Below are 26,502 nucleotides of genomic sequence, written 5' to 3' on the forward strand. Positions count from 1 at the left end.
CTTCTTTGGCATTAGTGGTTGGGGGCATAGACTTGGATTACTGTGATATTGAATGGTTTGCCTTGAAAACGAACAGAGATCATTCTGTTGTTTTCAAGAATGAACCCAAGTACTGCATTTCAGACTCTTTTGTTGATTATGAGGGTTCCTCCATTTCTTCTAAGGGATTCTTGCCCACAGTAGTAGATATAATGGTAATCTGAGTTAGATTCGCTCATTCCAGTCCATTTTAATTCACTGATTCCTAAAATGTCGATGTTCATTCTTTTTTTTTTTCCTTGCCATCTCCTATTTGACCACTTCTAATTTACCTCGTTTCATGGACCTAACATTCCAAGTTCCTATGCAATATTGCTCTCTACAACATCGGACTTTACTTCCGTCACCAGTCACATCCACACCTGGGTGTTACTTTCGCTTTGGCTCCATCTCTTCCTTCTCTCTGGTGTTATTTCTCCACTGATCTCCAGTAGCAAATCGGGCACCTAACAACCTTGGGAGCTCATCTTTCAGTGTCATATAAGTGATAAAATCCAGGGTGAAGTGAGCACAGGGGAGATCATGATATGGGGAGGCTGGACCGGGCCTGCAGGGCCTCAGAGGCCACAGCTGGGCATTGGTCTTCTCTCTCAGAGCAAGAGGAAAGCCTCAAAAAGATTCCAGGCAGAGGCTGGGTGGGGACAATGAAAGGGAGAGGTAATGTGAACAGGCCTACATTCTAGAACAACCTCTGGCTTCTGTGCAGAGAGTGGATTAAAGTCAAAAGAGGAAGCCATTAATGCATGTACGTGGAATCTAGAAAAAGAGTATAGATGATCCTATTTGCAAAGCAGAAATAGAGACACAGATCTAGAGAACAAACATATGGACATCGAGGGGTGGACAATGGAGGGTGGGAGGGACTGGGAGGTGGACACTGACACATAAACACTATTGATAAACTAATGACAACAGACCCTGCAGCACAGGGAACTCGACTCGGCACCCTGCAGGGACCCAAACGGGAAGGAAATCCAAAGGAGAGCGGACACATGTGCATGTATGGCTGGTTTATCTCGCTGCACAGCGCTCTGCAGTAGAGACTAACGCAACATTGTAAAGCAACTATACTCCAATAAAAATTAATTTTAAAAAAGAAATAATTTTTTTAAAAAAGAGGAAGCTGAAAAGCCGGTGTGAAAGTCTACCTGTGACCCAGGCAAGGGTGGATGGCACAGCACCAGGGCAGTGGTGGCAGAGATGGAGAGACGTGAGCAGACCTGAGATGGACTCAGGAGGTGAAGGGGTACGACGGAGTGATTGACAAGGAGAGGGAGGAGGACGGGGGGAAGAGAGAAGCGTGACCCCTGGGTTTCTGAAGCAGCACCAGAGTGATGAAGTGGCCTTTCGAGACAAGGAGCACTAAAGCATGAGTGGATGGAGATGAATCAAGAGTTCAGTTTGGGAGATGTTGAGCCGGGAGAGCCTGCATGAGCATCTAGGGCATCTAGCCTACAGGGCATCTAGTGGTCTAGAGATGGGCCAGAAGAGCCTGTGTGTGCAAACACACATTCAGCACATACACAGGTGCACCGTAAGATCTGAGGGCTTCCCTGGTGGCTAAGACAGTAAAGAATCTGCCTGCAATTCAGGAGACCCGGGATCGACCTGGGCCAGGAAGATCCCCTGGAAAGGTGAATGGCTACCCACTCCAGTATTTTTATCTGGAGAATTCCATGTACAGACAAGCCTGGTGGACTACAGTCTGTCCAGTAGCAAAGAGTCAGACAAGACTGAGCAACTAACACTTTAACTTTTCATAAGATCTGAATTTATTTGGCCCACATCAAGGATGGCCGCACAGAGCACAGAAGACCTGGTAAGTAACCTTCAGCACAGGCATGCTACAGTCCTGGGGTTTCTAATGGAAAGAGTGATCCTATTACACAAACAAAGACATTCCTGAGAGTAAAAGTCTGCACTTTAAAAAATTATGATGGGACAACAGGCATAGAGGTTGTCCCATGGTCACTTTACTAACCAGCCTGTGTAGTTTCGGTCATTCTGCGCATGTAAAGTAGGATCCTACCATATCTGAAAAGCTCGGATTTGTACCATGTCACAGCTTTATGATACCTGGTGGGTTATGGCTATATTCAGGAGAAAGGTACACAAGCAATTGATGTCCTTAATAGGAACAAGATACAGCCAAGATATGAGCCTCCTGCTTTGGAGCCAAACTCAGAGTCCATATGGTCACACTGGTCATACCCTCAGCTGGACATCTTTCAGCCTCACCTGGACATCTCTGCGCACCTTTCTGTCTCCAGCTTAATGACATCCTGGCAAAGCTGCCTCTCAGAGCAGCCAAGACAAGGCAGCTGTGCCGTGGGTCACGTACATCAAGTTCCTAAGTGATATCTGATGGCAACTGAAGTGCTAGGGAGAGTTGAGGCCATCCATGGTATGACAGTTAATTCTGTGAGTCAACTTGACTGAGCTAAGAGATGCCCCTGTAGCTGGTAAGGCATTATTTCTGAGTGTGTCTAAGACAGGGTTTCCAGAATTGGTTAGCATTTGAGTTGGAGACCTGAATAAAGCAAACAGCACAGCCCAGTGTAGATGACCATCTTCCAGTCCTCTGAAGGCACAACTAGAACAAAAGCATTTCCTCTGGGCAGACCTTCCCTGGAATACACTGGCTATAATTCTCACAGGCCTGTTTCATGCAGGTATTCATCAGGAATGTATATGAGGTCTTCAGTCCCATGGGTAAAGAATAGATTTGGCATTCAGGATGTTGGGACATCAACTTTATCAGTAATAGTTGGACTGTAGAAGTCTCCCTGAATATTTACCAGCTGTGTCTGTGTAGTCCAGAAGGAAAGAAATGACTTCAAATTATGGAGAAGTGTTCTTCCCCTAAGGTCCCATTACTCTCAGACTCCCAAACAAAATTCAGGGATGTCTCACTTGTAGCTAAAGTTCAGAATCTCAAAGCTCAAAGAAATCTAAAAGTTTCCTGAATCCAGATGACACATGACTTTTATCATACCCTTAAGAATGCACTCAGCCTTGGTTTTCATACCTCTGGGGGGTGGTGAACTTACTACCAACAGAGTTACCTACTGCCCTCCCCAACAGCTAAACCCAGAATAAAATTCTTCCCCATGAGCCATTGTAAAAGCTACCACCCCCATCAGAGCCCCGAGCACAGCTGGTCACGTACCTGTAGGCACCGCTGGGTCCAGCATTGGTTTCTCCCATGTGTTAATCTGCTCCCAGGTAAACCCACTGGTCCCCAGGGCCACGCTATAACCACAGTTGCTGTAGTGCTCCTCAAAGGAACAGCCACCTGCAGACAAAAGAGACATGGTAAATATATCCTTATGTCTGAGGCTTGGTTCGTTACCCCTGTCTCAGCGGCTCTTCATTTACAGCTTTGAATTTTAAACTCTGGTGGAGATTTTCCTAAAAGCAAGCAAATTGGATTTTTATATTTGCTTTGGTGCTCTAAGGAAAGACTGTGGCATCTGCAAGCCCCCTATTTAAAAAAGTTAATAAGGCTAGTTACATTGATTTCAATCTTCCTTCCTGAGAAAGTAAACAGCAACGTCTCCATCTAAGTAGAAAAAATGAATGCCAGGGCATGCCTCTGTAATTGCTTCCTCCAATGTGGAGAGATGCTGCAAGGCAGCGGGCTGAGCACCAGCTTCGGAGTCCTGCAAAACGAGACACGGATCTCAGCTTTACAAAGCCAGGTCAGCCTGGACCAGATGCCTCACCATCTGTGTCTCAGTTTCCTTACCTGGAATACGGAGGGGAAGATCCACTTGGCAGAAATATCAGGAGGATAAAATAGAGTAATATACAGAAAGTAACTGACACAGCAAAAATTCTCAGCACCCACCTCCTTCCCTATAAGAATAGTTTTCATGGAGTAAAAATCAAATTTGTGGAGAATTAGACAATTGTGCCCCAGGAAGACAATGAAGTCAAGGCTGGCAGTATTTAAAGCTTCTCCCTAAAAGTCCAAGCCATCCACCGCCAGTACTTTACAATGAGTTGAGTAAACTGGATTGAGCACACGCTCTGGGCTCTAAGTTCCCTCCAGGTGACACTTAGAGAGATGTGATGTATAGAAAAGGGGTTACAACCAGGAAGTGCTGGTCTGCACAGAGAAGCGAAAGGTGACTATATTCTGGAAGGGGAGGTAGAAGGGAGAAATACTCAGGGCTTTGAAGTTCAAGGAGCATCTCCACGGGCACATAGCAGGAAGAAGAGCTCTCCAGGGGGAGCTGGCAGGATGTCCAGAGGAGAGAGACCACCACGAATGAGCTTTACACGCTGGTCCACATTTCCAGCACCCCTTCTTATCTCCTTACTGCTCAGACCGCATCACACCATCACCTCGCTTCCTTAAACAGCCACTGGTTCCCCATCACACATCCAAACCACATCCATGGTTCTGGTCCACATACAGAAACCATCCCTTACTAACCCCTGCCTGTGTCTGCAGCCTCATGTAATATCACTCCCTCTTCTCCATCAGCAACAAAGGTCAAAACCCTTCTTCTGTACCAGGCCTGGGGTGTCCTCTGCTTAGTGGTGGTGGAAGGCCTATTGACAGATCAGATACAGAATACAGTTACAACACTGCAAAAGTAAACCTATGAGAGGGCAAAGCTCTCTCCACTCCCTTTCTGAGTGTGGAAACCTGGAAGAGTCAGTCTTTAGCAGCCCCAACGAATCGGGCTGGACAAAGGAGGGCTGAATCTATTTCGGTAGTGCAAGTTTGGGGCTTGAGTTCAGAGTTTTAAATAGCTCTGCACTAGACAGCAATAGGAACTTGCAGTATAGATACCTAGAGAGAGAGAAGGAAAAGAGAGGGAGAGAGAGGTCCAAGAAACGTAATGTAAAGCAGACACCTACAGAAGGTGAGAGACAGTGAGAAATTTCCTGTGATGGGAAACGACCGAGGCCCTGGTAGAAACTAAAATTTCTGTTTGCTTCCATGTATTCATTCTTTCATTCACAATTATTTAATCGAGCTTTTAGGGTAGATCGAGCAGAGAACAAGGTGCCATCTATACAGTGGTTTATAAGAGGCTTGCCATCATTAGAATGAGTGAGGTAACTGGCAGTAAATAAGCACACCAGTGAGTAACTGCATTTCCAAATGTGCTATGAAGGCTGGCATTGGGTTGTCTGAGGGGATCCCTGGTTGGTGTGGTCCAGGAAGCCCTTCTGACCATGAATTGGCAACAGTTCCCTGTCCTGTAGTGTGAAGTCCCTGCACTACACCCAAGCCCTCAGCGAGAGCTGGCTGCAAAGAGCAGCCATGTCGCTGGTGCCTGGGGGAACTAAGGGAAGAATGGTGGACAATGTGGATGGATAAGGGTCAAAAGACAAAGATGGAAGTCCCAAGAGGTAAGAGGAAAGGTCAGGGCAGACAGCAGAGGAGACTGCGGCCGAGATAGAGTGAAGAAGGGTGACCTCTGAAAGGCAAGGACAGGTGCAATCAACCAGCTTCCACTAGACAGTAAGCTTTAGACTGGCTGGGAAATGGCGCTGGCATACAGGAGGGGCTGACTAGAAAATCCAATGGGCTTCCCTGGTGGCTCATGGTAAAGGAGCCGCCTGCCAGTGGGGAAGATGTGGGTCAGATCCCCTGAGTCAGGAAGGTCCCCTGGAGAAGGGAACGGCAACTCACTCCAGTATTCTTGCCTGGAGAATTCCATGGACAGAGGAGCCTGGGGACTACAGTCTATGGGTTCCCAAAAGAGTTAGACGCAACTGCAACAAACAACAACAAATGAACCAGAAAAAGACTTTTTCATAAATAAAAAAATTTTAAAAAGAAGGTACAATCTATTTAATAAGTTAGCCTTAAAAATGCATTCCAATATACATTAGGTACTGACAAACACTGTTCAGTTCCATTTATACAAGATACCTGGTGGGGGCGGTGGTTTTCTGGTTAAGTTGTGTCAGACTGTTTTATACGAGGTACTAAGAAGAGTCAGATTCATAGGGTCAGAAAGTACACGGGTAGATGCCAAGGGCCAGGGAACAGGAAGGATGGGGTTAGTGTTTAGTGCGGAAAAGGTTTCAGTTTAGGCAGATGAAAACTTAAGGTGGTGGATGATGCTGAGAGTTACAGAGCAATGTGAATGTGCTTAATGCCACTGAAGTGTATGGTTCAATATGGTTAAAACAGGATATATATATATATTTTTTTTACAATCAATTTTATTTTAATATATCTAAACACATACCATTTAGAAAATACCAAGAAAAATTTATGTACAAGAGTTGACGCTATTGCATTTGGATAAAGCTGGCAAGTTCTTGCTACTAGCATAGTCCAGGAAACACCACCGAGGAAACCTACTATATTGGAATAGATGTTGTGGCATTTGGCCCACAGTTTGATAGCTCTCAGGGTTAACCTGAAGTTGTCAATGTTTGGTACTAGATGTAAAATTTCATCGGTTACCCTGCAACCGTTAAGACTTCTTATACATCTTATATCTAAATTTTTAAGCAGACTGTCATCTCTTAAGTCCAAGTCTTCTGGAATAGTCTGCAGTGCTAATCTTGCAAACAAAATATCAATCTCTACCCCATCAAAACACAGTTTGATAACTAGTACAAATGCCTCTTCAACAGCTCTTAAATCTTCTACTTCTTCCTGTAATTTCAACTTATCATAGAAGGAGGTGAAAAAATCACTTCGATCAACATGTCTTGGTGCAACACACAATGCATCAATATCAGCACCTTTTATATGTACTCCTAATCTATAAGATCCAAATGTAAAAGTTTTCCCACCAACATTTGCAATTACAGATTGTGGAAGATTCTTGCTTTCACTGATTTCTCGTATCCACTCTTTTACCAGGTTATTTAATTTTCCCAAAATTAAAATCCTGCGCTGCAGTTCCTCTTCCTCTTCAAAAACCCCAAAGGGCTTCAGAGTCTCCACGAGCTTCTGTGTGAGCAGGCAGTCAGTCTCCTTGGGCGCTGCTAAGCTGATGGGAGAAGTAATGCCACAGTGCTTCTGTGGAGGCTGTGTTTGCTGTGATCCCTGTGTTGTAACTGGAAACGGCATGATCCACTGAGGCGGGAGGGAGCGGGGCGGGTGCCTGCCTTAGCCCTGGGTCCTAACCCACTCCCCAGGATATATATATTTTTTCCATTTATTTTTATTAGTTGGAGGCTAATTACTTTACAACATTGCAGTGGTTTTTGTCATACATTGAAATGAATTAGCCATAGATTTACATGTATTCCCCGTCCTGGTCCCCCCTCCCACCTTCCTCTCCACCCGATCCCTCTGGGTCTTCCCAGTGCACCAGGCCTGAGCACTTGTCTCATGCATCCAACCTGGGCTGGTGATCTGTTTCACTATAGATAATATACATGTTTCGATGCTGTTCTTTTGAAACATCCCACCCTCGCCTTCTCCTACAGAGTCCACAAGTCTGTTCTATACATCTGAGTCTCTTTTTCTGTTTTGCATATAGGGTTATCATTACCATCTTTCTAAATTCCATATATATGTGTTAGTATACTGTAATGGTCTTTATCTTTCTGGCTTACTTTGCTCTGTATAATGGGCTCCAGTTTCATCCATCTCATTAGAACTGATTCAAATGAATTCTTTTTAATGGCTGAGTAATATTCCATGGTGTATATGTCCCACAGCTTCCTCATCCATTCGTCTGCTGATGGGCATCTGGGTTGCTTCCATGTCCTGGCTATTATAAACAGTGCTGCGATGAACATTGGGGTGCACGTGTCTCTTTCAGATCTGGTTTCCTCAGTGTGTATGCCGAGAAGTGGGATTGCTGGGTCATATGGCAGTTCTATTTCCAGCTTTTTAAGAAATCTCCACACTGTTTTCCATAGTGGCTGTATTAATTTGCATTCCCACCAACAGTGTAAGAGGGTTCCCTTTTCTCCACACCCTCTCCAGCATTTATTGCTTGTAGACTTTTGGATAGCAGCCATCCTGACTGGTGTGTAATGGTACCTCATTGTGGTTTTGATTTGCATTTCTCTGATAATGAGTGATGTTGAGCATCTTTTCATGTGTTTTTTTTTGCCATCTGTATGTCTTCCTTGGAGAAATGTCTGTTGAGTTCTTTGGCCCATTTTTTGATTGGGTCATTTATTTTTCTGGAGTTAAGCTGGAGGAGTTGCTTGTATATTTTTGAGATTAATCCTTTGTCTGTTGCTTCGTTTGCTATTATTTTCTCCCAATCTGAGGGCTGTCTTTTCACCTTGCTTATAGTTTCCTTTGTTGTGCAAAAGCTTTTAAGTTTCATTAGGTCCCATTTGTTTATATTTGCTTTTGTTTCTAAAATTCTGGGATGTGGGTCATAGAGGATCCTGCTGTGATTTATGTTGGAGAGTGTTTTGCCTATGTTCTCCTCTAGGAGTTTGATAGTTTCTGGTCTTACATTTAGATCTTTAATCCATTTTGAGTTTATTTTTGTGTATGGTGTTAGAAAGTGTTCTAGTTTCATTCTTTTACAGGTGGTTGACCAGTTTTCCCAGCACCACTTGTTAAAGAGGTTGTCTTTTTTCCATTGTATATCCTTGCCTCCTTTGTCGAAGATAAGGTGACCATAGGTTCGTGAATATATCTCTGGGCTTTCTATTCTGTTCCATTGATCTATATTTCTGTCTTTGTGCCAGTACCATACTGTCTTGATGACTGTGGCTTTGTAGTATAGTCTGAAGTCAGGCAGGTTGATTCCTCCAGTTCCATTCTTCTTTCTCAAGATTGCTTTGGCTATTCAAGGTTATTTTATATTATGTGACTTTTACCACAATAAAGAACATCTTTTAAAACTGAGTGGGATACCAGACAGAGCCCAAGCTACATTCAGTAACAGTGAGGCCACAGCAGTCCCCACACTCCACCTGCTCTTTCTGGTCGTACACTCGCCACTTCTACCTAGAAAGCTCCTTCCCCATGCTGCCTGTCGGACAAACTCTGAACTAGCCTCTCCAAACCACTCCCTCTATAGACCACATCTGACCAAAACAGCAGAGTGAATGCCACAGATATAAGACACAACACACTCCATTTAAAACCTAGGAAAGGGCAGCAGCAACAGTTCCAACTGCTCAGGAAGGGCCACCCTCTCCCATCCTTACAGCACTCCTGCCTCACCCAAGTCCGGCCTGTGGGAGATAAATGAACCAAGGCAATATCACCAACAGCATCCTGATCCCGTTGTGCTTGAATGGTAAGTGGGGAGCCTGCAGCATCTCAAGCGTTCACTGGAAGAGCTGACTGATCATCTAAAACGAGATCAGCCTCTAGGGCTAGAGCAGAACATACAGCCAAGATGATGCTAGGCCCATGGAAAACTGTTGAGGTCTTCTCTCTAAGACACATGAGAACTCTTAATTTCCAAGCCACTTTGCATAAGGCGAAGACAACGTAGTAAACCCTGGAAATGTATCATAAAGTGATGTCCACATGTGCAACACTAGTCCATAAAAATAATCTCTTGCCAGCAATCCTTCTCACCTGCCCTACTACAAAGGCCTTCAAAGATGTACTTGAAGACAGGAGCATCAAAGAAAGAAAGATGTCTAGATCCATGAGACACTCACTGAAAGAGAGTCACCCGGTCACCTGACCAATAATATTGACGTTCAACACATCAGGCGCAAAATGCCAACTTTTCTAGTCTTAATGCCACTGACATCTTAGGGTTTAGTTGTTACCATAGTGGAGCCCTGCATATGCTGACTAATATAAGATGCATGCTCTGCTGGGTATTTGCTCTGTGTCAGGTAATATACTAAGCACTGATCACAGAAAACCACTGAGGTCATGTTTTGTTTTCACTTAATCCTCACGACTCTGTGAAGTAGATTTTTTAATTCTTACTTTAAGTGTAAAGTAACTGATGTATTAAGGGGTTAAACAACCTGCTGAGGTCACAACTCTAGTCCAGCCACAGATGATGGACAAGCACAGAAGCAGGAAATACAGCATGAGACAGCAAAAAGCAAACTGAAGGAGAGAGTTTCGAGTCCACACTGCCATTTCCTACAAGTCCACCTGCTGAAAGGGAGTCACCTATTTGACTCTGAGCTTCCAGATGCCAGCAGAAAAAGGACAATCTGTTCAGTTACTGGATACTCTGTGTTCAGACAATAAAAGCCAAATAACTCCGGTAAATTACAATCATTCCAGGTGTTTAGATCACATAAGAACTTCTCCACAGGGGTACTGGTAACAGAAATCAACCATCCCACAATGCACAATATCTGAAACAACATCCATGCAAGAGGTGCGTGGTCAATTTCATGAGACTATTTCTCATAATCACTCTCAATATAAACTGATAGCATCAACCAAACATACAATTCAGGAAAAGCAACTCACTGGAACCCAATAGGGTACAGTCTAGAGACTTGTTCCCTGCCGACCTGACTCGACCAAGAGATAAGTTTTGAAAGCTATTCGGGAGGGGAAAACATATTAGATTTGTGTTTTGTAAGCAATTCTCCCTGGATTTTCTTCCTCTCAGACAACACATTGAGAAATAAGAGTGGTTATGAGCTTCAGATTATACACTCTGGCAGCAATCTACACTGCCAGAGGGTACAGCCTTTTCAGCTCACCTCCTTTCTTCCTTTTCAGGCCTTCACTTTCTGGTGTGCAAGACAGATCACAAAGGAACATTCCAGTGGTCAAAGTTAAGGATTCCAAAGACTCAGAGAGACCTAGAAACTCTCAGGAGCCACAGAGATGCAGAGCCACTTCCCCGGCACTAGGACTGGCCACGGAGAACCTCTGGGAAGGAGGAGAAGGAAAAGAAGGCTAGCTTTCTGTGGATCCTCAGCATGAAGTATTCAGACCCATGATCCTAAGTCTTATTGCAGCTCCTCCTGCTCTTTCACAAATTATATTTACCTCTTGGTGGAATTCCTTGGCATCGTAACACCTGCTGGAAGAGGCTCCAGACCACAGGTGTCTGTGGCAGGCTACTTGGGGAAGGCTTACAACTCGAGAGATTCCCAAAAGACAGTCATCTGGAAGCTCACCTCACTCTGTTTTAAAGTGGCCACACTCAACTGATGTCAACTCCATCACCATTAATTTGGAAGAAAACAAAAGTCTCCTAAACCTACCCCCACCCCTAGAATTGGGCTCAGCCTCCAAAGCACATGTCCCAGTTGGGAGAAGACCAAAACAACTGTGGACACGGCCATAAGCTGAGGACTCAGCAGTATCTCCGTACATCGGGACAGAGAAGCTATTTCCCTGGACAGGTTGAGGTCAAAATGTAGCAAAGGCCCCAGATGCTCTGATGAGAGTCAAGCATAAAAAGTCAACAGAGAAATGGAAAACGGTAGCAAGGAAATTGGATTTTGAAAATCCATTTGGGTTTGGTAATGTATAGCATATCAGCATCTGTAAGGGAAGTAAAAATAGTGCAGGATACATACTTTAAGATACATTAAAGCATAAATAAAGTTTATAGTGCCAATCAGGATTTTTTTTTAAACATGAGCTCCTCTTTTGAAAATGAGAGGAATAGAAATTCAATAAAAATATAAATGTGTCTGCCTCTGCATTTCTCAGATATGATCCTGTGTATTCTTAAGCAGAATTGAGTTCAGAAAAGAAACTAAAGGTTTGCAGGGCTTCTGCTCCATGCGAGGCACTGTGCTTGAGCTATGTAAGTATGTATATAAATACATACATTTTTTTAATATTTCTATATGTATGTTTATGCACGGAAGTGGGCTTCCCAGATGGTGCAGTGGTAAAGAATCTGCCTGCCAATGCAGAAGATGCAAGAGGATTTGAACCCTGGGTCGGGAAGATCCCCTGGAGGAGGAAATGGCAACCCACTCTAGTGTTAGCCTGGAAAATTCCATGGACAGAGGAGCCTGGCGGGTTACAGTCCATGGGGTCGCAAAGAGTTGGACATGACTGAGCATGCACACACAAATGCATGAAAGTTAAGTCTTACCAACCCCACTCCCTAAGACAAGGGTCAACCAACTTTTTCTATAGAGGGTCAGACAGTAAAGATGTTCACATTGCAGGTGTATTGGTTTTTTCTTGCTACCAACACGTTATCTCAAACTCAAAACAACACCCATTGATTTTTTTATCTCCTGGTTTCCACAGGTAAGAAGTGAAGGCCAGGCTGCACCTTATCAGGGCCTCACAAGACTGAGGTCAAGGTAACAGGAGACCCGATTTCCTTTCTGGAGTCCAGGTCAGCTTTTGCAGGGTGTTTGGCAGAATTCAGTTCCTTGTAATAATTATAGCATCAGGGCTTCTAGAGAAGAGAATGGCTACCCACTTCAGTATTCTTGCCTGGAGAAGCCCATGGACAGAGGAACCTATTGGTCTGTGGGGTTGCAAAGAGTCCGAATGACTGAGTGACTAACACTTTCACTCCTGACCTCTGGGGGTCATCGTGTAAGCGCTGCTCTCAGTTCCTAGAAGCCACCCACAGTTCCTGCCATAAATCCTCTCTACTCTCTTTCTGAGCAAGGCTCCATCCTGTTTAAGGGCTCATATGATTCAGTCAGGCCCACCCAAACAAGATCATCTTCTTTATTAAAGTCAGCCAACTTGGGACCTTAATTATACCTGTGAAACCCCTTCACCTTGGTGACTGACATAACCTAATCATAAGAGTGAGATCTGGGACTTCCCTGGTGGTCCAGTGGTTCAGACTTTGCCTTCCAATGCAGGGGGTGCGGGTTTGATCCTAGATTGGGAAGCTAAGACCCCCTCATGCCTTCCAGCCAAAAACCCAAAATACAAAACAGAGGCAATATTGTAACAAATTCAATAAAGACTCTAAAAATGATCCACATCAAAAAAAATCTAGAAAAGGGTGAAATCTATCCTATCCCAGTCCCTCTCAAAGGACAGGGATTAAACAAGACACAAATACCAGGGGCCAGTAACCGTGGGGACCAATTTGGCATTCTGCCCACCACGGAAGGACCCTTGGTCTCCGTCACTAAGACTTAGCAGTGCCACTGTAGCAGAAGCAGCCACAAGTCACAGAGAAAGAGGGGCAGGGTTGTCTGCTAATAAGACTGGATTTACCGATGCTGCACTTGGAATTTCCTATGATCACCACATATCACAAAATAGCATTCTTCTTTTGATTTGTCTAACCATTTAAAGACGTGAAAACCAATCTTCCTTTGCAGATGGAGTACAAAATCAGTGAAGGTCCAGAACTGGCCTGGAGGCTCTAGTTGGCTAACCTCTGCTTTGATCCTGTAAAATTTTACAATTTTAACACGGTCACAGAAAAGTACCGTGTTTGCACCCTTTGAGCGTTTGATGTCATGTGCTTTTGACACCTCCTTCCCATTTCTCAGTTGTAGAACATTTCTTCCTTTCTGCAGGAAGTGGAAGGGGGGACATGTCATCTACCGTCTTCCTTTCGAAGCTACATTCCCAGCCTGTAGGATAAAGGCTTGAGAGAAGCACCAAAGGTTACTGGATTTAAATACAGTTAAGTCCCCAACATTTGAACCTTCAAGTTGCAAACTTTCAAAGATGTGAACATGCATTTGGTTCCATCAAGGAACCAGAACCTGTGCCATCAATGTCAGGCGTGAGTGAAATTGCACCTCGCCCATCCCTACTAGTATCCTATTGCTGACGATTCTTCAGCTCTGCCACCTCCCACACCTCCTTTTCCTAACTCTTCCTGCCTAATCATTTGATGCCAGTCCCTGTATGCCAGCAGTTATACTGTACTACTGTACTTTTCAAGGCACTTAAAGATTAAAAATCTTTTTTTTAAATGTGTTACTTGTGTGAAAAGTATTATAAACCTATTATAGCACAGTTGTTGTTCAGTTGCTCAGTCATGTCTGACTCTTTGTGACCCCATGGGTTGCAGTACGCCAGGCTTCCCTGTCCTTCACCACGTCCCAAAGCTTGCTCAAACTCATGTCCATTGAGTCGATGATGCCATCCAACCATCTCATCCTCTGTCGACCCCTTCTCCTCCTGCCGCCAATCTTTCCCTGCATCAGGGTCTTTTCTAATAAGCCGGCTCTTCGAATCAGGTAGCCAAAGTATTGGAGTTTCAGCTTCAGCATCAGTCCTTCCAGTGACTATAAATGATTGAGTTCCTTTAGAACTGACAGCACTATATAGCAAATTGCATTGGTTGGGTACCTAGGCTAACTTTGTTGGACTTATGAACAAGTTGGGCTTACAAAAGCGCTCTCTGAACAGAACTTGTTCATATGCAAGAGCACTTCACCGACGTCAGAGCATCTGTTCTTAATGGGTAAAGACTAGTGCTCCTACTTCACAGACAAGGAAACCAAGGCCAGAGCAGGTGACATTCTCAACATTACCCAATCAATCAACGGCAGAGCCAAGACTCAAATCAAGGACCCCCTTCTTAGCCAAAAAGTCTACCAGGGAGATCTCAGCTACTACATTCATGGGAGAGCCAGCACACAGCCAAAATGCAAAGCCATTTGCTTAAAAACTATTAAGCATTTCAACATGACCATTGTAGATCATTAGATGAAGCACAGGGCCCTTCCAAGTGCCAGACCCTGGCTGAGTGCACAAGTGACACACGCATGAAGCCAGCCCTGCTCTGTGGATACACACATTCAAGCCATAAAGCCTCACAGCCCCCAAGTCATCAAGATGCTGCCCTCGTGCTGACAAGAGTCTCTGAAGGCAGGGCAATATCTAAGTGGCTTATTAATCGTGGGCAGACTATCATGGGTAGGCGAGTCTTGCCCCCGGAATGAATGTAAACCAGCCTGGCATAAATTGAATTCCTTTTTGGAATATCTAATTGAATTTGCAGAAGTGTGTGCCAAGGGGGTGTTTAAATAAGTGCACAAATATGATAAGAAGGCCTTCACACCATTATATCTAATTCAGTAAGCAAAAATAATGGCAGGGCACGTTCCAATTAGCGTTTGATTTATTTGCTTTAACAAATCCAATTAGTAGAATGTTTTATAAAGTCATCCAATGTCAAACACTCATGGACTCAACAGATAGAAACAATACTCCTAATAGGAAAAAAAAATGTTTTAAAGCTCTTTGAACAGTGAATGTATTATAAATAAGATGATGTCTCTCTGATGGCTCAGGCATTCCCCCAAGGACCCAGAAAACAGTGTCTGATCTGCTCATTTGGTTCTTTCTCCCAGAGACTCTGGGAGGCAACTCAGGTTAATTTGGCCCATTATAATAAATCCAGGAAAACAACAAAGGTGGAAGTTAGCAAAGGGACTTCAAGGGAGAATAATGAACTTGCTGCTGGGTATCTTTTAGACCAGAGACGTGTTCCGACTTCCAAGACGGCACAGTGGAGCAGAAAAAGACAAGGCTAACGGAAACAGCGACCTTCTAGAAGCTGATCCAATGCCTTCACATCCTTTCCAGGTTCCAGTGTTTCTCTCTGTAAACTGGAGAGTTCAAGGAGATTAGTGACCCTAAAGCATGCCCATCATGACTGGCAGATGATGGTCTTTGACCAGTGAAATTCAGCATCCATGGGGATTAAAGGTATGGACTCTGGAGCCAGAACCCCAGCTCTGGTACTCTTTTAACGGTATGACCTTGACCAAGTTATTTAACCTCTATGTACTTCAATGTCCCCATCTATAAAGTGAGGATAATCACAGTGTTCATCTCTTGGGGGTTGTGATCAGAATTGGGGAAATTTAGTAATTGTAAAGACTTGGAACAGAGCCTGGAACATAGTAGGTGCCAAGTAAGTATTTGTTACATGGCAGTCCTAGTGGTAAAGAACCCACCTGCCAGTGCACGAGACGTAAGAGACTTGGGTTCTATCCCTAGATCGGGAAGATCCCCTGGAGGAAGGCATGGCAACCCACTCCAATATTCTTGCCTTGAGAATCCCATGGACAGGGGGGTATGGTGGGCTGCAGTCCACAGGGTCGAAAAGAGTCGGACACGACTGAAGTGACTTGCATGCACACACATTAATATTTAATCCCAACATGTGAATGAGAAATGGGGAAGATAGCTATGTTCTATGTGCCCAGGCTCAAAACATAATCTCCAAACAAAATATTTTAAAGAAACTATCTGAACTGGTGCATCACCTCCTGTATGAATCAGCAGTGCCTAGGGTGATATGCTATTGCTATGCACTGTCAAGCCCAGCTTCACTGACCACTTACTGCTGTGTGACCTTGGACAAATCACCTAACCTTTCAGGTCAGAGATTCTGACCAGGTAATCAAGGAATAAATTAAACTCTCTTGGAGGGCACCTCGATTTCTGACACGCTGGGAGATTGTGACTGTCGTCTACCATGTCACCCAGCTATGTTTGCTGGGATACAGGATGGCCAGGTGTCCCCTGGAAATAAAAGCCTCTGCTCAGACCAGCTTCCCTGAGGGGTTTGCCACAGGCCTCAGTCTGGTGCATCTGAATGCCCCGGAGAAGAGAACCCAGGAGGATGTGGCAGGCAGAACCATGTCTCCTCCCGTGTGCCAGCCCTTCTCAGGCTGCAGGAAAGAGCAGGGAAGACAGCCGTCTGCCGTGCCCTGGGTAACGTCTCAGCAGATGCTGCTGTGCATCGCGACCAGGGAGCAAAGAAGGAGTCATGTGCGGGGTCAGCGCTCACCCTGCCAAGAAGAGGAGGCAGTGGGCGGGGGTGGACAGGCACCACTGGGTAATGTGAAGATAGCTCAGTCTGGAGACCCAGCTGGAGACCCACCTGGATGGCGGCCCCACCTAGCCCAGGAAGCCTGCTTTTGTTTCCCCTCAACAACCCCAGAGTGGATTCAGGGATTCTACTGCTCTCCCACACGTCAGGAGGGAAAGGGTCACCTGGCCCAACTCCGAAAATTACAGGTGGGGAGACAGGCATGAAAAGGACAAGGCTGCAAAGAGAAGGGGTGCAGAGCTGGGACTGCAGCCAGCTGTCCTGGCCCCGGGCCAGCGCTCTGCCCACTCAGAAGCCAGAATAGCATCTTTCATCTTTTCTCATGCAATGGTGATGTGGTTTTGCATTTCTGTTTTTGAGGGAGGCGGGAAAGAAAGGGTCAGCCAAGGGTCATAACCTGTTTCAGGGAAACTTTAGATCGGCTGGGAAAGGTGAGAAAAGGTTTCCTCTACACAGAAGGAAGGGCCGACCACTGCTTCTGGCAGGAGTTGAGTCATCTTCTCAAGACTCTGGAAGCCCAAGCCAGCTCTTGATGGCCTCAGGGTCTTTCCACTGCTGGTTCCTAACCTGGAATACTCTCACCGCAGTGCTTCATGGGGTATCTTCCACATCAAACATCAGCCTCAGCTTTCTCAGAGAAGCCTCTCTGAAGACTCCATGGGAAACAACCTCCTCTCTTTCCCAATTCTCTACCACACTGTCTTTCTTCTATTCGACAGTGTTGTTATTCACATCCTCTGAAGAACTCTGGAATATTTTTATCTACTCATTTGCTTATTTATTTTCTGTCTTCCCAGCACCTGTTTAAGTCCACGGGGGCAGGAAGCATATGTCTGTATTCTTTGCCACTGAATCGTCGGGAGGTATCAAAGACCTGGGTACTTTGATGCTTTGAGAACTTAAGGGAAACTCAATAAATGCCTCATGAATAATGAACTGAGTGCAAAGAAGTGTCAGGAGTGAAAGACAGCATCAAAGGATGACATTCATGGTTCTGGCACTTCCTCTGACCTCTGGTGGGTCAGAGAAAATCTCGAGCCTCCATTTCCTCGTCTGTGACGTGGGAACGGAAATGACAGCAACTGGCATTTGTTGCATGCTTCCCGTATGCTGTGCGCTGTGCTGGGCCACGGCCATAAGCTTTCTCATTTCATCCTCCAGGAGCCCAGACATCGATGCTATGAGCAATAAAACTAACAATTAGCTGAATAACCTGCCCCAAATCTCGCAGCTCAGAAATTGCTGGACTGGGCTCTAAACCAAGGTAGTACACCACAGTCTTGGTCTCCGGGCCATAACCTTCAGTGACCACTAACACTGCTGCCACTAAAGGCCTATCTAGCTGACCAAACATGTCTTCTTCTGAAACCAACTTATTTTTAAAACGTAACTATTTTTCAAAGGAAAAAAGAGAAACAGCCACACATCCCAGGCCCCTGTCCAGCAGGGCCTGCAAGGTCAGCCAGCTGGGTCTCCACTCACCGTCTTGATGGTCCAAGGCCAGAAGGAGTCATGTGGTCCACACATGGCTGTCTCTGGGCCCCTGGTGTTGCCTTTGGCCTCACTGAAGACCTCCGCTCCAGGAGGGACATGCCCTAGAGAAGCTCAGGAGAGACCACAGCCAGATGCTCCTGCCTGGCCCAGCAAGGAGTGGACTCTCATAACCATTACATCAAGAGTCTCTGGGAGAAAACATTCAAAGCCTTCCCAAGTTTCACTTTGGAAGAAATCAGCCCTCTGTGCTCACTCTGTACAATCCTGAATAACAACGTGGCAGGATCATTAGAAACTCTACCTTATTTCTCTTACAGCAGTTCTGTGAGTTGCTCTCTGGGAATCAATGGACAATCTTGCGAAGTTGGAATCAGGTTCAGAAAGGTTAAGTAACCTCCTCAAGGCTACACAGTTTGTAAAGCGCAGAGGCAGGAATCAAACTACTTTCAATTTGACCCCAAAGCACAACCCCTCTCAATTCTATCGTAATGTCTCTTACATGAAAACCAGTAAACCCCTCCAGTTTGGCAATTCTCGTGCTTCCTTATTGCCTTTGAATTAATTTAACCCAAGCTTGAATGATAGACTTTATTTTCCTGGGCTCCAAAATCACTGTGGATGATGACTGCAGCCATGAAATTAAAAGATACTTGCTCCTTGGAAGAAAAGCTATGACAAATCTACACAGCATATGGAAAAGCAGAGATATCACCTTGTGGACAGAAGTACATGTAGACAAAGCTATGGTTGTTCCAGAGGTCATGTATGGATGTGAGAGTTGAACCATAAAGAAGGATGAGCACCAAAGAATTGATGCTTTCAAACTTTGGAGAGCAAGGAGATCAAACCAGTCAATCCTAAAGGAAATCTATCCTGAATATTCATTGGAAGGACTGATACTGAAGCCGAAGATCCAGTACTTTGGCCACCTGATGCAAAGAGCTGACTCTGGAAGAGATCCTGAAGCTGGGAAAGACTGAGGGCAGGAGGAGAAGGGGGCAATAGAGGATGAGGCATCATTGACTCAATGGACATGAGTTTGAGTGAACTCTGGGAGATAGTGAAGGACAGGGAAGCCTGGCGTGCTGCAGTTCATGAGGCCACAAAGAGTCGGACACGACTGAGGAAGTGAACAGCAACGATAATGCTTGAATGGCACTCAGTAATCCTCAACTGGGTGCCTACTATGTACCAGGCATTATTCCCTGCACCAGATTTGGAGCAGGGATGAAAAGTTGTGTGCCCTTCATTCAGGAAGCTTATGTTCTAGAGGGGACCAGACATGGAAAACATGGCAAGAAATAAAGCAGTAAGGTACCCACCTTGGCTCATCACATATCATCATACTTTGTATGTGGCAGGCACTTGATAAGCATATCCATAAGGTGGATGTAGAAAGTGTTCCTTGGGACTTCCCTAGTAGTCTAGGGGTTAAGAATCTGCTTTGCAATGCAGGGGACACCAGTTTGATACCTGGTTTGGGAAGATCCTACATGCCCAGGAGCCACTAAGCCCATGTGCCATAACTACTGAGCCTGAGCTCTAGAGCCTGACAGCTGCAACTACTGAAGCTCGTGGGCCTAGAGCCCGTGCTTGGTAACAGAAAGAAGCCGCCGCAATGAGACGCCTACACACCGTAACTGGAGAGCAGCCGCTGCTTGCTGCAACCAGAGAAAGTCCGTATGCAGCAACAAAGACCTATGGCAGCCAAAACTAACCAATTAAAAAAAAATTTAAGTGATCTTTATTGAACAGCTATTTCTTGTCAGGCATCACATAAACCCACAGAATCCTAACAGGCATCCCAGGATCCAGGAAATAATCACTCTCATTTTAAAGATGAATAAACAGATTCCAACAAAATAAGAATCCAGTCCAAGTTCCCTGTATTTCTGGATTCTCTATTTCCTTTCCCCGAAGGTCATCATCTCTCTGCTACACTATGCTGTGCCTACAAAATCCTCAGATACATTTAGGTCTGGATGACAGAAATTAGTTTCTGTCCTCAGTTTTTATATGTATATTAATATCTAATGACAAAGTAAAAAATTTAGGGTTCCATATAGTCAATTAAACTCAATAATAGCATCCAGCCTCATATAAATCACCAAACTGGTCACTGTGTAGGTAAAACATTTATTGAGGTCTGAATACTATCTTAAGTATAGTTGGTGTGAGCTCTCCCAGAACAGCTAAGCTTTGGCAAACCTGTCTGTGGTGGCCAGCTGGGTTCCATGTATCATGGTCTGTCAAATGTGCATTAAATGTGAAATGAAAGGTTTTTAAGGATAGAGGATAAAAGGAGCCTCCACGAAGTGAAAGTTCATATTACCTGGATGTCATGATCAAGTCCATCGACTAGTAGAAAGGGTTCTGAGGTCTTGGGGATGCTGACGGTGACTTAGATAACCGTGGTTTGAGCAGTGCTAGCTTGTCAACCTGTTAAATCATTAACCCTGTGCAAATCTTTCCTTCAAATGTTGATACTTCAGTTCCCTGGAGAAATTAATCTCACAAAGACAAAGCACCCACAGACAGGAAGCAGGTACTCTGCTAGTGATCAAGATCACATTTAAGGAATATTTCAAAATAAGATAGCAGGGTTGTTACTAAGATTCTCAGGCACAACAAGCAGACCCAGTGCCTTAAAGGTGCCTCATCCCTGCCTCACCAGTGCCAAGGAGTTCATGACAGGGCCACATAAACACATCTCTCATCTTTGGGACAAGCACTCAGCACTTCTAGCTTTATGCACATTTGTTTTTAATAAGAAAAGGCCCAACATGCAGGATCCTATGAGTACAGCCCCTATCAACATGAGTCCCTCTCAGGCTAAAATTCCTCAGAACAGAAATGAACTGCTAACAAAGCCACAATCTCTAAGCCATCTCATAGCTCAGGCCCTGACAGGATGAGAACAGCAGGTGGTCTTGAAGATGGAGGATTTGCCTGGAAGAAAGGAGCCTGCATTACAGGCATGGCTCTGCCACCAGCTGGTTGCATGACCTTGGCCGAGTCCCGTTCCCTTTGAAGTACAATTTGGCAGGCGCTCCTAGCGGTCTCTCTTAGAACCACACCGCCATGCCTAAGAAAACACTGGAAAAGGTGAAAACTTCCAACAGAACTGAAAACAATAAAACTATCACCAGCATTGGGAAGAAACTGAAATGGATTAAATATTCAACTGGCTGACCACTTTGTGACACCTTTGTTATAATCTGGAAAATGCATGTGACAAGTACTCAGGGCTGGTGCACTGGGAAGACCCAGAGGGATGGGATGGAGAGGAGGTGGGAGGGGGGATCGGGAAAGGGAACACATGTAAATCCATGGCTGGTTCATGTCAATAGATATTATTTTTAAAAAAAAAGAAATGTTAAACCTCATCTGCCTGGAATTTACTAGGCAGGCCATGTGTTCCTTCCACACTATCAACCCCCAACTTCAGAAATATAGTTTTTTAATAAACAGGAAACCACACTGTTGACCCTTTAATGAACAAGACTTGTTCCAAGCACTTGGAATCTCTCTTTACCATCTCCTGCAGTAAGAAAGTAAAATCTTAAGGAAAAATAATAAAAATCATTATGATTTTTAAAAAAAAGGAAAACACAAAGTAAGTCATCATGAAACTGAAGAGAAGATTGCTAAAATATTATCTATTAGGAACCTGATGAATGCTTTTAAAAAACATTCAGCATCCTCATAGGATGCAAAGAGACCCAGCCCTTTATGAAACAAGGAGAGAAAGCTACAAAGGGAAACTAACATAAGACGCAAAGACAACAGGATTGTGTGACAGACCTGTGGGTTAACAGAGTTTCAGGAAAAGTTAAAATGCAAAAAGCAGAATCCAAACCAACATTAGTGAGAAAGATGGTGACATGGGAGTAGATTTCTCAAACCCTCCAACTTCAACACTGACTGAAATGAACAAAAATTCCACATAAAAGTGGCAAAGAAACCATAAATAGTGAGACTTACAGTGTTAAATGTTTTTCCCATAGACTCAGAGGATGCAAGACAACTTGGGCCCACCCTGAAGGCCAGCAATTCATATAACCACACAACTCATCCTTGAGAGAACCACAGTCTGATGGATGGAATTCTGGAAAACCCAATAGTATCTGCCAGTTTGGATGCCAAGGGCTGTGAGAGGGAGAAGCTATTGAAGAGAGAAAGGATGCCCAACTGGGATACCCTTTGCCCTTCTTGCATCAACAGCATTTTAAGGCCTCATTAGTCTGTTGCTGGGTTTTCCCCTCTAACCCATCCTCCCCAGGGGCCCTGGGGCCTTCTCGCGTCCGAGAGAGCCCACAATCTGAAACCCTTAAGAGTTCAGGGCACAATGAGAGGAGTGAGAAACGGCAAAATGGTTTTTCATGTGAGGACCGAGAGCAGCCACCAAACCATCAACAGTCATGAGGATAACTGTTCCCCATGGCTGACACGCTGAAGCCAGAGGAAAGAGTACCTGGCTTGGGTACCACCAGCAAGTGCATGAACACTTCCCTGAGCGGCAACTACTTAAAGCCTGCAAAGAGCCAGAGGCAGAGAGCCCTTCCACACGTCCCAGGGCTCTGGCAATGCGCAGCTGCAACTCCACTAACACAGGGGGAAGCAAAACCACATCCCAGTCACCCCCCCACCGGGAAGAGGGCACAGCGCACAGGTGATGAGCATCCTGGACCCAGGCTACAACCACATGACCTTCGACAAGCCACCTAACCTCTCGGAGTTTCAATTTTCTCATCCATCCGAAGATAATAACATTACCCTCCACGCCGGGAGTAAGTCTGAGTGTTGTGAGCCTGAAGCTTAAACAATTTGGGGAGAGGACATTCTTTAGGGAAAAGACAACAAACTCAGAAAGGGGACTATTTATTTGAAATGAGAAAAGAAATCACAACAAACAATAAACTTCCAACAGTCTACAGGTACCACAGACATTGTGCAATCCAGAAAAATAACATTTTTATTAATTATCTTCCTGACAATATTTCCCCTTACCTTCCCGGTTGCATTCCTTCAGATTACCTCTTCATGACAATAATTTTGCAATATCACTTTTTATAGAGTAGAAACTTCAATATCCTCTCTAACAGGCTGATTGAAGCTGTTTATTATTATTAACAATTGTTTAAAGTTCCCTTCAAGTCCACCAGTCACTATTTCCATAGTGTAAACTTTAGGACTGTAGTCAAATTGGGGGTAATCACTATCAAATTTCTTTCATGTATATGCTAAAGAATCCACCTTCCAATGCAGGAGATGTGGGTTCAATCTCTGGGTCAGGAAGATCCCCCAGAGAAGGAAATGGCAACTCACTCCAGTGTTCTTGCCTGGGAAATCCCATGGATAGAGGAGCCTAGTAGGCTACTAAGTACCATAGGGTCATAAAAGAGTCAGACATAACTTAGCAACTAATAGAATAATAAAAGAATAATAATATTCTATACTATTAATACTTCAAGGTATTACAAGTATAGTTGTATACTGCATAATCATAAAAAATCTTTGATTTGGTGATATCATTTGTGTTCCTGTCAGTCATTTTCACACCATGGTAGTTAATAATGGTTTAACTATACACAGGGAAAAATATATGGGATATAGATAGTATATGTAGCATATATATATATATATACTATATTGCATATGTATATATATATATATAGTATATAACATAGTACATATATATATACACATGTATATTATATATGCTATATATTTGACATACATATGTATGTGCATATATTTTATTTATATATATACATCCCATTAACCCAAACTACAGGGTTGGCCAAGAAGTTCATTTAGGTTTTTCTATAAGATGTTATGGAAAAACTCCAACTCTGGCTAACACAATAAATTTTTCTTCTAAGATTTTTTGATGTGGGCCATTTTTAAAGTCTTTATTGAATTTGTCAATCCTAAATAAAATTAATCCTGAATATTCATTGGAAGGACTGATGCCGAAACTGCAATACTTTGGCCACCTGATACAAAGAGCTGACTCATTAGAAAAGCCCCTGATGCTGGGAAAGATTGAAGGCAGGAGGAGAAGGGGACAACAGAGGATGAGATGGTTGGATGACATCACTGACTTGATGGACATGAGGTTGAGCATCTCTGGAAGATGGTGAAGCAAAGAGAAGCCTGGCGTGCTGCAGTCATGGGGTTGCAAAGAGTTAGGTATGACTGCGCAACTAAACAATTGAATTTGCTACAATATGGCTTCTGCTTTATGTTCTGGCTTTTTGGCTGCCAGGCATGTGTGATCTTAGCCCCCCAATCAGGGATCAGACTTGCACCCCCTGTGTTGGAAGGTGAAGCCCTAACCACTACACTGCCAGGGAAGTTCCAAGCCAATACATTTCAGCTTCTATTTCAGGTCCCTAAAATGTCCCTGACTACTCTAAAACTCCCGCCTCCAACTCCTCACCTCTGAAAAAAAAAAAAAAAAAAGTATGGTAAAGGACAGCTGGAGGGGACTCCCACAGCATGGGGCACCCATGGTTAAAATTATCTTTCTTTTGATAACTGTCTAAAATATATGACTGTTCCCACATGTTGCCAGGGCCTCCCTCTCCCAGGACCTTGGAGCAGAAATGTGACAGTGAGAGACCTATAGTAGCCTGAAACATCCTCAAGGGAACCATAAAGGAGGCGAGACATGTTTGGCTCCAGAAATGATCAACATCACTTCGTGCAGCCACACCACATTTCTGGTGGAGGCATTTGAGACCTGTGCAGCCTTGACAGGCCTCTAACTGCGCATCTCATCTTTCTAACTTCACATTAGACCACACAGGAGGTGGGGTGGACCCTGGGGGGTCAAGATCTGTAACATTCACTAATATTCACTCACTTTCACACAAACGGTTCAGATTTTATCTTGATGAGAAAAACATTCAACAACTGTGCTAGCAAACATTTTTATTGTTACTGTCTGCAGCTCCAGCAAAATACTGTAATTCAGACCTTTGCCCCATTTGCTAAAACATGCTGAGACTAATCGGCATTGTAGATTCCGGTTACTTTTTACACTCCTTCTCCTCTTTTCTCCCTTGCAGCTCCCTCCATGCCTGAGTCACACCTTTGAACCGGGATCATAAAGCTTGTTTCCTTATTCTCTCTAATCCCTGAGGGTTGCTCAATTGATGATGTTTTTCATGGGAAGCCACATCACATGACACACTCCAGACCACGGTCCCCAGGTATTACCTAGGAATCCTGCTTTACACTTGGGAGTTTGAAAAAAAAAGCAGAGACATTACTTTGCTGACAAAGGTCAGTCTAGCCAAAGCTATGGTTTTTCCAGTAGACATGTATGGATGTGAGACAGAGTTGAACCAGAAAGAAAGCTGAGTGCCAAAGAATTGATGCTTTTGAAATGTGGTGTTGAAGAAGACTCTTGAGAGACCCTTGGACTGCAAGGAGATCAAACCAGTCAATCCTAAAGAAAATCAGTACTGAATATTCATTGGAAGGACTGATGCTGAAGCTGAAACTCCAATACTTTGGCCACCTGATGCAAAGAACTGACTCACTTGGAAAAGTCCCTGGTGCTGGGAAAGATTGAAGACAGGAAAAGAAGGGGACGACAGAAGATGAGATGGTTAGATGGTATCACTGACTGGATGGATATGAGTCTGAGCAAGCTCCAGGAGTTGGTGATGGACAGGGAAGCCTGGCGTGCTGTAGTCCATGGGGTCGCAAAGAGTCAGACACGACTGAGCAACTGAACTGAACTGACATTCACTAAAATTGACCTGACCTTCTCCTATGAGCTTTTACATAGATTTCTCTCAACAGCTTCCCAAGGCTCTGGGAAACTCCTCAAGGCAAGCCTTAAGAACAGAGCCCTGGCCCTGGCCCTTGACATCCATAAACCAGGAATCTGCTGGGAAGCAAGCAACACCTCCTATGGTAGAATCAATGGCAATTTTCCATATCCTCCCCTTCATCATTTCTCTAATTATTTTAGAAATAATAGAGGTTATGTAAGATAGGAAGAATTGTGGTTTCACTGAAAACTTAGAAGAAATGATGTTGATAGAAAGCAGACTTAAAGGAAATTCATTCCATCTACTCCCCAGGGAATCAACAGCTTGCTCCAGGACCAAACCACACAGACCACTGAGAGCAGCAGGCTCTTCCAGCTCTGAGTCCCGCAAGGCCTCCCTTCTTCACCTGGTGCCCATAAGCGCATCACACAAAGTAAGGATGAAGCTGAGGTGGAGCGATTCCAGAACACAAAAGCTTCTTTGAAATGACTCATAAAAGACCATTTTCTTAAATCCCGGTGCCCCCTCCAAAAAAA

General features: G+C 44.3%; 1 protein-coding gene and 1 pseudogene across 16 annotated transcripts in view; both read right to left on the reverse strand.

Moving 5' to 3' along the window:
- The window catches only part of PTPRT (protein tyrosine phosphatase receptor type T), a 1,083,381-nt gene that overhangs the window by 773,984 nt on the left and 282,895 nt on the right, over nucleotides 1–26,502 (reverse strand). For all 16 annotated transcript variants that reach the window (XM_070472652.1, XM_070472647.1, XM_070472651.1 and 13 more), the window contains exon 2: nucleotides 3,209–3,334. In XM_070472652.1, the coding sequence (XP_070328753.1) occupies nucleotides 3,209–3,334 (126 nt within the window). The remainder of the gene's footprint in view (nucleotides 1–3,208; nucleotides 3,335–26,502) is intronic.
- LOC110149098 (poly(A) polymerase alpha pseudogene) lies at nucleotides 6,191–7,093 on the reverse strand (annotated as a pseudogene).

Source organism: Odocoileus virginianus, chromosome 9 (assembly GCF_023699985.2).
Source record: "Odocoileus virginianus isolate 20LAN1187 ecotype Illinois chromosome 9, Ovbor_1.2, whole genome shotgun sequence".
Lineage (NCBI taxonomy): Eukaryota > Metazoa > Chordata > Mammalia > Artiodactyla > Cervidae > Odocoileus > Odocoileus virginianus.